At 39.4% G+C, this 12,634-nt stretch overlaps 1 protein-coding gene across 1 annotated transcript in view; it reads right to left on the reverse strand.

Moving 5' to 3' along the window:
• Nucleotides 1–8,199, reverse strand: part of CEP128 (centrosomal protein 128) — a 99,494-nt gene extending 91,295 nt beyond the window's left edge. The window contains 7 exon segments of the mRNA XM_059475383.1: nucleotides 1,054–1,175; nucleotides 2,123–2,249; nucleotides 3,665–3,751; nucleotides 5,109–5,266; nucleotides 6,707–6,746; nucleotides 7,883–7,954; nucleotides 7,956–8,199. Coding sequence (XP_059331366.1) covers nucleotides 1,054–1,175; nucleotides 2,123–2,249; nucleotides 3,665–3,751; nucleotides 5,109–5,266; nucleotides 6,707–6,746; nucleotides 7,883–7,954; nucleotides 7,956–8,003 — 654 coding nt within the window. The 5' untranslated portion in view covers nucleotides 8,004–8,199.
• Between the last annotated feature and the right edge of the window lie 4,435 nt (nucleotides 8,200–12,634).

Below are 12,634 nucleotides of genomic sequence, written 5' to 3' on the forward strand. Positions count from 1 at the left end.
GCTAAAGCAGAATAACCCCCTTCACAGCCTCAGTGAGCTTCAGCACAAAGGTGAGGGTTAACTGCCTGGAAGGGACCTCTGGAGGTCATCCCATCCAAGCCCCCTGCTGTGGATACTGACAACCTGGTCAGAGAGAGAAAGCAAGATAAACAATCCCAAGAATTGTTCTGGGGAGTTTTGAGAAGGCTGAGAGAAAGAATTAAAACAGCCTTGCAGCTGGTGTTTTGAACAGTTGTTTTCCCATAAGATGTTTACCAAAGGGTGTCTCCTTCATTAGCCAATCATGTGAGCTGTGTTGATTAAAGGACCAGTCAGGTCCATCTGTGTCTGAACAGGGTATAAAAAGGAATGGGTTCCTAATAAAATTATTAGCCTCCTGAAGAGATCTGGAGTGTGTCACTCATTCATCCATTCCTGATTCAATTGTGACACCCTGCCAAAGGAGGGTCACCTAGAAAAGGTGACACAGGAACTTGTCCAAGTGGGTTCTGAATGTCTCCAGAGGGAGACTCCAAAACCTCCCTGGGCAGCCTGTGCCACTCTGCCATACTCACTGTAAAGCTCTTCCTCACACTGAGGTGGAATTCTTGTGTTTCAGTTCATGGCCATTGCTGCCTGTCCTGCAACTGGTCACCACTGAACAGTCTGGCACCCTCCTCTTGACACCCATGTTAGAGATATTAATATGCATTACTGAGATCCCCTCTCAGTACTCTCCAGACTAAACAGGCTACTCAGAGATTATTTTTCTTTGTCATTAGACAGCCTAAAAAGTAGGAAGATTATTTTCATATTTTACTTTTGATACCACTACCATCTGCATCTTTTTCTCTATAATGATTTGCATGAAATTTCATGACAGATACAAGAGGTGACTGCCTAATGAAAAAAGCAGGTAACATTGAAAGCACAAATCATAACTGAAACATTCTTAGCTGCATCTTCAGAATCACCTCATTTAATGTAAAAGCCAAGAGTCTTTGAGACTCTTGGACTCTCAAAGAGCAAACATACTGCCTGTTTGGAACAGCAGCTCCCATTAGTGCTCGGTACCTGCTCCACATTGTCTGCCTCACTGACAAACCGAACACTTGCAGATCGAGACCTTCGGTGCTTATTGCCCTGTGCGCGTCCGTAATCCCTGAGAGGAGAAGTGGGCAGGAAGTGGTGGTTGGCTGCAGCAGATATGATACAAAAAAAAAAAAAAAAAAGCAGGAAAACAAAATTTAGTATGGCAAATTCTGCATTTTGCTTCACAAAAAAGGCTTATTTCATCTTGACAATATCCTTCTAGGTCACATTACAGACAAAACAACTACTGAATTACCTATATTACCTATCATGTATATGACTCTTAGCTCTTCCCAGGATTCTTCTTCACTTTAAACATTTCTTATCCATGACATACAAGTATTCCAGAAAGAGGAATTTTTTCTCCAAGGAGTAGTTTTGCCTCAAATTTTATTTGCCCAACCAACCACTTTTTCCTCCACATGAATCTATCAGATCTTCAAACTATTATATTTCACAGCTTTTACAGAGAAATTAAATTTTTAGAGCTTTCTGCTAAAATATATTCAATACTACCTCTAAAAGAAACACTCCTCCCAAACATACCTTTTCCCAAAATATTAATGAATTTTGTGAGATATACAAGGAAGAAAAAAACCTACTCTTTTGCGTGTCATAAATAATTTCTGTTTTTTCTTTTCCACTGTTTCCAAACATCCATAATCTCATGCATTTAACATTTAAATTCCCTTTTTGCTGTGAAGCAAGCTTCAGAAGCTGCAATATCTTTTGGATTTAGTTTTAACCTGTATGTACCTACAACTCATGCAGTGGAAAATTAATTTCCTCAGCTGAAAGAATCAACATTTCATTTAGATCTCCTGGGATGCCGGCAGAAAATACTAACAGAAACACAAAGCTGGAAAAATTTACCACATAAACAACTGCATAACTTAATGCAGGTCTCCCAGATTTCTAAACTCGGTTTCTTTTAAGTCATCAACGATGACCTTCCATAAGACCATTTCTACACATTTTTCCTAATTTCCTTTTTGCATAGCACAGCCATATGACATAATTCAAGCATACTCAAGCCCTTCAAGTATTTTACCTGATCTTCCTTCTCCATCCAGGTCACTGGGATATAAGCTTGAGAGAGATGCACTTCTCATTCCACAGTTTCGTGTTAGTCGCTGGCTCCTCAACTGACCTATAGATTGCTCCAGTGTTTCTTTCAACTGTAGAAAAGTTATAACTTATTGAAATATGAACACAGACTTGGTTTTTAAAAAGCATGGAAAATATTGTTTATTTAAAAGTCATTAAGAGTATAAAAGCTATTTTAAGCCAATTACAGCTATGAATTAATAACAGCTTTTCTTCAATATCTCATATATCACATTCCTGTAAATATAGCAAAACATGCTTCCAACACTGGCAGCTTCAAATATCAAGTTTCTTAAAACAGTGGTGCACCACATAGTGCACCACCATGAAAACTCAAAAGTTTATCTCCTACAACCAAAATAAGACCTATTTGCCAGCAATGCTCATTAACAGTTCTACAAAATTCAGAAAATAACTTCCAAGAAATTATTTTTTACTGGAATTCCTCCACCAGCCCTATCTGGAATCAATTTTACATGGCTATCAAATTTCCCTAAGCAGCTTTACAGAAACCTCTATTTTTACAAGTTTTACTTCCAGGAAAAGGAAGCCATTCCCAATTTAAGACTACAGAACTAGCTATATTCAAAAATTAGTTCTTCATTTTTCAAACTTACATCTCGTTTTTTTAACAATTGCATTTGTTAACTTTGGTTCTTAGCCACCTGCCTTGTTACACCTTTATTTGACAATCCACAAAACATCAATTTCTAAAGGTTCTCCTTTTTCTAAGAGAAGCTTTTTTACTGGCTTGTATGTATATTGGTTAAATTGATGCTTTACTCCTGCAGAATTATATGGTGTTGGATCTCTTTCTCTGAAGAAAAGCTTTCTTTTCTACACATTTGCTTCTTCACTCTACCTTCACATGTAAAATATTCTACATTTCAGATGTATCTGTTTTAAGGCAGCACCTGCTGCAGCTTGTAACCAAATTGTAAACCTCTCTTGCCCTAGCAGCATTAGTTTGTTTTGTTTTCTCTAAGACACCTATTTTCAAGTTTGTACAAGTTTGAGTTTTGAGTTTCTAAAACGAGAAGACTAATTTTAGAATTTTGCATCCTTTCTGCAATTTAGAGCAAGCTGGTCAACAGGTCCAGAAACTGCTGTAGAATGATAGGAAAAAAAGCTACACCAGTATGATCACAATCTCATTCCCTGCTTTTATCTTACCACTTCTTCCTGCAAAAGAAACATGTTCCCTAACACTCTATTTCAGCTACACATCTTGTACTTTGCATAGCACCATAACATAATCTACTGGGTGCTTATAAACAGAGAAGTAACAAGCTTACAAAACCTGTCAGAGTTTCATTACATAACATATTACTACATTATGATTTAGTTTGCTCAAATAAATATTAAAAGTTTCTGTTTACACCTACTTAACTCCTTATATATTCTGTCCATTAATACCAAGTTTTCAGCTATGAATTCTACTAATGGAAAAGGCCAAAAAAGTTAAGATAAACTGAAAGTTGCTCACAGTTGTTATTGCTTTGGTTTGTTCCTTGTTGTATTCTCTGTATTGTCCTAGCAAATGGTCAACGTGTCTTAGATTTCTGTTGGTATCCTTAAACAAAAAAGGTTTAGAAAAAAGTTAAAACAGAAACTTCCTCTAATCAAACATTACTGTTGCCTTTATTCTTATTGATTACTAAGATTAAATTGAAACACAAATGCTTTCTAAAGGATCTAAGCATTCAAAATCCTATTCAAGTAAACCAGAATCTGAAGGGATACAGCATGGCTAAAGGGAGGAAAATGAAGAAGAAAAAAAAAAAAAAAACAACCAGATTCTGTAATTTCAGTACAACAGCAAGGCCTCAACATCAAATAAAAAGTTTTATTAAGTTTCAGCCATTCTGTAGAAAAAACTTTTTAATCCAACAATCTTAACATTACCTGCTTGTAGAACAGAATAGTTATCTGAGAAATAACAAGTTTTTGAAGGTGAACACACTAGGTAAGGTCATTCCATGAATATTTTCTGACCAGATAAACAGCTGGATCAGATGGAATATCTGCTGAAAAGCAGTCCACAAAAAGCAATTTGCTTAAAATCAGAATTTCAGAAGAGCAGCTAGAAAGAGGTTTGACAGAATCAGAATACCAAAGAATCCCTTTTAAAAAGTAGTCAGACTGTATTCTTATTATTATATTTTTTCTAGATTGATGTTTATTTTCCAGATAACAAGTTTTAAATTTTAAATTTACCATTCTATATTGATTTTTCTCTTCTCATATATTAAAAAAAATATTTCTACCCAAATAATAAGTAATAAAATATACACCCACCCACTCTAGGTAGTCAGAACTGTCAACTAGAGTAGAATGGGAATAAATTCTCCAGCACTAATGGTGTCAGAATAGCTAAATGTCTCCTTCCATTTGCAAAACAGATATTCCCTCTACACCCTCCACTTTTTCTTGCTCTCTTACAAGTTTAGAAATAATGCTTCTCACAGTGCTTTTTCACATCTAGAAAATATTTGAAATGTAAGCTGTCTCCTGAAGGAATTGACCACTTACATATCTGTCAGAAATTTGGAAATGTAACAGAGTACAAAGACAACCAAGACAAGGCTGAAACTTTCTGCTAGAAAATTTCATGCCTTTTGTGAGAATCTAACAAAGCTGATCTGCCCTTACTCAGTTTGCTAACTTTATAAATAATATTCCCCAACACATCATTGTTTCTAACAACACTCTATTACTGTCTGAAACAGCAACTGTATAGAAGTGCAACAAGCCACACACTTTCAACTCAAAAGCAGTATGAATTATTTCCCAAAAGATCTTTAGTTTGCAGAGAAAGCAATGTTTCCCATCTGTACAGTACATTCCACAACTTTAGAAATGAAAATTTGACTCTGTGTTACAGAAATGCAGGCTCTATAAATACTTTAAAGTTGTATTTTGTAAACTACCTGCAAAGTGCTTGCTAAAGTATGGATCTTCTCTGTAACTTCTTCAGCACCATAGTTCTGAGCTCTGCTGTGGGATGCTCTCAAAGGCCGCCTTCCAACCCGACCCGTAAATAAGTTGTCTGAATCACTGGATGAATCTGCCATCAGTGTCTTGAAGCCTAGGCAGGAAGAAAAAGTAATGTGTGTTAATTCCTGTCTGTAACTGAAATCTTGCACAACATTCCCAAAGCAACTTCAGAAACTCAGATGACATTTGCCTTTCTGGTTTGGGTCAGCAGGATGTACTTCTGAAGCAGATCTTCCAACTGCTCCTCAGTTATTGCCTTTGTTCCCACTCTGAAGCAGGGTCAAGATGCAGAAGGCAGAGCCTCTTAGGAGCGAATTAAATCAAAATATGCAATCTCACTGCTTCCAAATGTTCAGTATCCATGATCAAATCACAGCCCAAAGCAAATTCTCCCCCCCAAAGACAGTGATAAAACATCAATGTTTCATCAATCTTCCTGGTCTGCAGAACCACTCTCTCCTTTACCTCACACTACTCACTAAGCTGTCTCCAGAATGGGGATTGCTAAATCTCAAGGACAGCAAAATAGAGGGAAAATAGGTCAACAATCATCAGATGGGTGAAATTATTAAAAACTACAGACAGCTGTGCTTAGTATACTAAAATCACATAGTAACTGATTAAAATAACCCTCAAAAGGTAGGTTAGATCGAAATTTTTTCTTAAGCTATTATACACTGCAGCAGTTTGCCTTAAGGTCATGGAATGACTTGGTGAAAGAAGAAATAGACTAGCAAACTCTTGAACCCCTGTAGCCAACAAAAAAGTCACAGTAAAGATGACATTCTTCTAGCCATGAGAGCTGAAATTTACAAAAGAAACCATGGATGGATTCAAATCTTGTATTATATTTTATATAGAGGCAACTTGATGTTTTTCCAAGTCTTTATATTTTATTTTCAAAAGGTTGCACGTTTGTGTCCCCCAGACTTGGATAAAAACCTTTCAAACATGAAAGAACAGCAGATCAACATGCTTACTCTGTGCTCAAGTATATCAGTATTCCTTCTTTTACTGAACTGGTGAATTTAACTCATCTTTCCTCTTCTTACCTCACCTCACTAAAGCACATTTTTACCAACAGTATCAGAATTTGTTATTCCAGTGCCTCACTCTAGTCAGCTGCAATGAAGTCTTAATTAGACTGAACATGAATAAACACTAAACACTGGGAAATAGAAATTATGGGATATTTTCAAAGACAAAGAAAAATAAAATAAACACTAGTATATATAATAACATGGAATAATATTGGCTTTACTGCAATTTGGTAAAAAAAATAAACAATCAGTAAAACCCAATAAAAAAGTAGACTGAACCATAAGAGCCCCAACTACTGAAAAGCAACAACTGAAGGAAAAAAGGGAAATAATTATTTACAGCATGAAAGATTAATGGGTTTATTTTCAGCTGTCCAAAAATAGGCCCATTAAGATAAATACAGCCAAAGCATAGAAGAAAGGACAGTAATCAAGGTAAAAATAAAAGAAAGCACAGGATAAGGAGGACATTTTGTCTGAAGAAAACTTACTATTTACAGTCAAGCATTCCTCTTTGTTCTCATGAGCAACCTAAAAGGAACCACAAGTACTTTTAAGGTGAAGAAGCTGTTTCACATAAGGCAATATCCTCATTTTTAAAGGAACTGCGCAAGTTTCACTTTAGATTAAAAAAAATCACAAAGAAGTAGAAATTTGTAGAAATGTTCCATATGCACATCCGCCTATTAATTAAAGCAAACAAAAAAAATGCTTATCACTTTTTCCAAAAAGCAACACTAATTTCAGCACATATGACCTACTTGACAGTGAGAGTCATTTGGTTCTTACTGGTTTTCTACCCAAGCAGATCATAACCTTTGCTGAACTGATGGATGAAAAGCATCAATACTCAGTATTTTCCTTTCCTGTAGGGAGCAGAGCATTTCAGCTTCACTGAGGAATTTTAACAGATCTGCCAGGTAAGAAGTAGAGCTGACAATCTCAACGTCAAGCTCTTCAGCTCAAGTAAACAAAAGATAAAAGTCAGTGTACACAACCTGATTATTCCTCGAGTGTTTTACTTGTTCAGCTCCACACAGACTAATCTATCACTAGGTAACTAAGTTAGTGTTAAAGGAATGGTTGAAGCCTTGTAGCTAAGACTGAACACAACGAAAAAAAATTTATAATAATTTCAGAAAGGAACAACAGGACACCTGAAAGGCCCTTTCCTTCAGTGTTTGTATTTGAGTCTGGAAAAAGACAGGAAGATGATAATTCACCATCGTGCCTTCAGGGACCAGCACCCCATTTTACTATCAATTTGTCACACCGTGCTCCCAGCACTCTTCAGCAGCACAACACAGAAACGGTTCCTTCGCACTGTTCATTAGCAAGTAATGCCCTCGGAGAATCCTCCTCCTGCCGGACACGCAGGGAACTTCACTAACACCCGACTCCAGCTCCGAGAGTCCCCCGGTTCTTTGGCGCAGACAGGAGCCCAGAACGGCGCCGGGCACGCCGCCGGCCGGGCCTCCGGAGCGCCCCGCGGCACCCCGCGCCTCCCGCCGCCGCTCCCAGCCGCGCCCGCCCGCCCGCGGCGCTCATGCCCGACAGCCGCCTCCCGCACACCGCCCTGGCCGCGGCCCTTCCGCACCCCCAGCCCGCACCGCACAGCGCTCCGAGGCGAGGCCGCCCCGTCCCCGGGCACCTCCCGCCCGCCTCACCTCGCCGCTATGGCAACTTGAACTAGCCGCCCTGCCGCCAGCTGCCGGGGCCGCGGGCCGGGCGCCGGGTCCCCCGCAGCGCTCCATGGGACACCGAGTCCACAAGCCGCGGGCCTGCCATGGAAAAGGCAGCGTGCGGGACTTCAACTCCCGAGAGGCTTTGAGGCGGCAGAGCGGCGAGGGCCGGGCAGGTCCCGCCTGCTGGGGAGGCCGTTGGGCCTGCGGAGAACGCTGGTGGGAGGTTCCGCAAGTGACCTGGTGTTTATCAGCGTTGTTTTGTGAAACGCTGAGTTTTTACAAAATACACATTGGTGTTTACAAACAGGTCAGCTAGCTGTCGCACTGGTAAAGCCGGCGAGTCGGTTCCGCTTGCGAGCAGATGGCTGATAGGCTGGGTGGGGAAAGGCATTGAGCTACCGAGAGCAGCTGTTCTTACAAGGAGGCGTCTCCCTTCCTGGTTCGTGGCTTCTTCTTGTTTCCTTAAGCCACGCATTCCCCTGCTCCCAAATGTTGTATCCATTGTCCTTGTGTGCAGTAAAAACGACCAGGTATTACACACTGCTGCTCTGACTGACCTATAAGAGAGAAAAGGGATAAGGAATGTTGTGACCGATTACAGGAAATGTCTCCTGGGCCTCTGAAATTTGGCCCAGCACACTGTGTTCATCAGTGACAGCAGGATATTGAGAGAGAGAGCACATGAACCTGGCTATGTACTATGCTCTAACCCTCTGTAGTTTCTTCTGGCATCTACATCTGTCACATCAGAGCTCGTTTGTAATAAGGCTGTTTCCTTTGGTGTCTGTTTACAGGCCTGTAAACCCTCAGTTTGTATAATCGTGTGTGCCTTCCCGACCTCCTAGCAATGATTTCTGGAGGCTTGCTTCTGAGAGTGTAAAAGTGCTTTATTACTACTCTGTGGTTTTGCATAATTTAAGGGTTCTTGCTGAAGACTGTGCTAAAGGCAGATTGAAAATCTAAATAAACTGTGTCTAGAGTTCTGTTGACAGCTTCAGATGACTTTCAAAACATATAAGGAACATCTGTCCTTAAAAAAAGCTGTTCTGATTCTTCCTTCAAAGAGCATGCATACATTAATTTTATTCTTCCTAGTAGTTTATACTGATGTACCCACTACAGTTCTGAGTTATGTTTTTGGAGTTGTTTTTTTGAAGCTAAAGAGTATTGTGATTTTGTTTGCTGGTTTGTTTCCTTTTGTCATAAGGATGTTAAATATGTTCATAAGATTGCTACAATACATCTTCAGTTTGGAATGAGGATGATAAGAAATTATTTAACTGTGCAAAACAAACCACTATACTAGACAAAATTATAAAGTAGTTGTTTAACTTTATAAGAACAGAACCCTTTAATTTTATTAGATGGATTTGAAAAGTTATATCCCAGCATTCTGTTATCTGAAGTGCTCTGTTAGACAGTAACATGACGGTGCTTGCATTTAGAGAGGCCAGCATGGTCTTTTTACTTTGGGTTAGTGCTGCTTGATTAATGCTGTTGTGCCCCTTGAGTAATACAAATATATAATACAAATACAGATCTTGGCTAAAACTTTAAAAAAAAAAAGATATATTATTCTGACCCATTACATATATATAAATAAATGTGCATATATATATATAAATAAATGTGTATTGAGTCTGAGGACACATACCTTAAGAGCAGAAAATCCAGAAGGACTATAACTTTTTTTTTAAGCTTAAATTCAATTTTTTAAATTTTTGTATTTGTCACCAATGATACCTTTTCATGCTATACTACTTGTCCTCCATGACAAGTCATTATTCATGTAGCTTTCAGGAAATTGTTTCGCTATTTCTTTCACAAGGCTATCAAAAAAAAAGACAACACAAAATAAATAACTGTCCTACAGATTCACCTTTCATGGTACTCAGAAAATGAGTTCTTTTATGAACAGCTATCATAAATGCATAAAAGAGGAGAAGCACCATGTGGTAGATGAATTGTCACCTAAGTCAGTGAGCTTGAAAGCCATTTTTTATTTATGATTGTTGTAATAAACACTCAAACTCCTCTATTAAACACGCTGTTCTCCTTATTAAAGGAAGTATGTGCCATGACCCAAGTCAAAGAAAAGTGCAAGATCTATCTGAAGTCTGAATTATGAGGGCAAATTCATTTCTGCTAGAGGTTATTTCTAAGGAAGTCAGAGATGGCTGGAAAGCTGACTTTAGATGAAGAGGCACAGGGAATGTAAGCCTGAGGAAAAAAAATATACAAAGAGAGACATAAGTACATAGGCCCTCGGATGCACCCACAGCTGCTGAGGTAGCTACTGGCAGGATGATGGACACCAAGACAATTAATTTCTCCATTGAGGAAAAGCTGAGAAAGCTGGGCTGTCTAGCCTGGGGAAGAGAAGGCTTGGAGGATCTCATCAATGTGTGTAAATACTTGAAGGGAGAGTGTCCAGTGACAGGGCAAGAGGCAACGGGCACAAACAGAACAGGACTTTCTGTCATCATCGGGAAACTCTTTTCAGTCTTGAGGGTGACCAAACACTGGCACAGGGAGCATGAAGAAGCTGTGGATCTACATCCTTGGAATAATCGAAAGCTGTCTGAACACAGTTCTGGGGAACTAGCTCTAGGTCACCCTGCTTGATCAGGGGCTTGGGCAGATGGCTTCCAGGGCCCTTCCAATCTCAATGATTCTGTGACTCGGTGATTCAATAACTCTTTCTGTAGATGAATATACTGCCTGACAACAGCTCTCATCATTCTGACCTAAACTAATTGCTTAAGGCCAAGAGATAGTTTCATCTTGCTTATCTCTCTGAGCACTCTTAGAATTGACAGCCTGAGGCTTTATAAGGCTTTACACAGCAGTACCTCCTCTTTATCCTGCAGCCTACTGGGTATTTCAATTTTCACAGTTTTTCATGGATTTTTCTTATAGTAAGGAAAAGCACAAGAGTTCCTCAATATTCCGTAACCATAAAACTCCAAAACTACCTTGAAATAGAAGACAGTTTTTTTATACGAACATGAATCTTCAAGAACCTAGAATAAAATTATTTCATATAGCTGTTCAAACACTTGATAAATGATGCTGTGTCAAAGCAGTGTGTCTAATGTATTTTTTTCTGAGAGGCCAGAAATTATTGGCAATACTGAAATAGAAACAGGTAGGAATTGGCATATCTTCCAAGCATCGAGTATGTCAAAACACATGGATTAGTCAGAAAAAAAATCCCACCAAGTCTTTTAATCTACTCTTTACTGATTTGTTTTCCCAGTTTAAACATTTCCTCATGCAGATGTTCCTAGATGTGGCTGTTGATACCTGGTGATCTATGTGGAACACTAATTAGACCTAATTGCTTCTCTGTTAGAACCTGTTGTGGTTTATCTGATTTGTGTATAAACCATATAAGCAGTGAAAGGATAAGTAAGAAACTACATCAAATCTGGCAGATGATAATAATGTTATTTTTTTCAGAAAGCACCACAAAAATGATGGCATTCGGAGCCTTGCAATGCTTGAGATGATATGTGCTAAATGACAAACTGTGGCTGTCACTAGAGGGAGTGCCTGTAACAGTGGAAAAAATGCCTGCCAAGCCTTGCTGTGTTTAAATTAATAGGAACATGCTAGGGTCTCTGAAAAAGAGCCAGAAAAAAAAAAATCTGCAATATACAGTGATTTAAAAGTGACTTTCTTTCCTATGTGTTTATTTGAATCAGAGCACAAGATATTCTAATTTATAAAAATTACTTAATTTCTCTAGCCTCAGGGCATACAGGATTTTGCATGTCTGTTCTTAGGATTATGTTTATAATTGTGGATTTACACTTGTTGGTAATACTTTTAATACATTAACTGGTTTTAGTATATAAAAGAGAAACATTTATTAATGTTCTACAGGGTTGAAAGGTTGCCAGTCGCTCTAAGCTGATGTGATCAAAATTATTGATTATTGTTCTTTTTTACAGCGTAAAACAGTTGCAGTCTTAACTAAGCTAAGCAACTGTGTTCTATCACTCCTTCAGTATAGGTCATGTTTCTAAACCTACTATTTTCCTTACTATCCTGTCAATAATCCTGTTTGTCTACTTCTTGATGATAAAGTACTCCAGACAGTGCTAAAAATGCAAAATGAAATTGAATAATTGCAACATATTTCCATAATTGTGCCATGCAGGGTACGTCTTATCGCATGTAGCTACCTGTATTTTTCTATTTATAATTTATTTTCTAATCCAGAGTTCAGAGACCTCCCTAGCCTGGGGTTATCTGTAGACTTACAAATACACTCTTAGTTCCCCCATCTCACTGGACGTGTTCTTGAAAAAGTTGAACAGAAGGACTGGGAACTGACTAGATGAAGCCAGAGCATGGCAATGCAAGGCTAGCAGCTCCCTCAGGGCAGCACCAGGAGCCACAGAGGATCCTCCTCGAGCAGCAGAGAGGCCCTGGCAGCCCATTCCATCCACCAGCCCCACTAGGGGCTGGGCTGCTGGTGGCCTTTGGGGCAGCTACAACCCCAGGTACTGTCACCTCCTTGGGGAACTGGGACAGGCTAAGGCTGGGCCAGGATGGCAGCCTGGGTGGCAGGGCTGGCATAGCGGGGCCCATGTTTGTGTGTGGTGGTGCTGGGGCAGGACTGACAGCCCTGGAGGCTGACACGGTCCTGGGTTTTGTGCGGGCTGGAGGAAGGGCCTGGTGGAGGCCAGACAGGGCCATCAGTGCTCTCAGCTCTGACAGGCCGCT

Source organism: Ammospiza nelsoni, chromosome 6 (assembly GCF_027579445.1).
Source record: "Ammospiza nelsoni isolate bAmmNel1 chromosome 6, bAmmNel1.pri, whole genome shotgun sequence".
NCBI classification, from domain to species: domain Eukaryota; kingdom Metazoa; phylum Chordata; class Aves; order Passeriformes; family Passerellidae; genus Ammospiza; species Ammospiza nelsoni.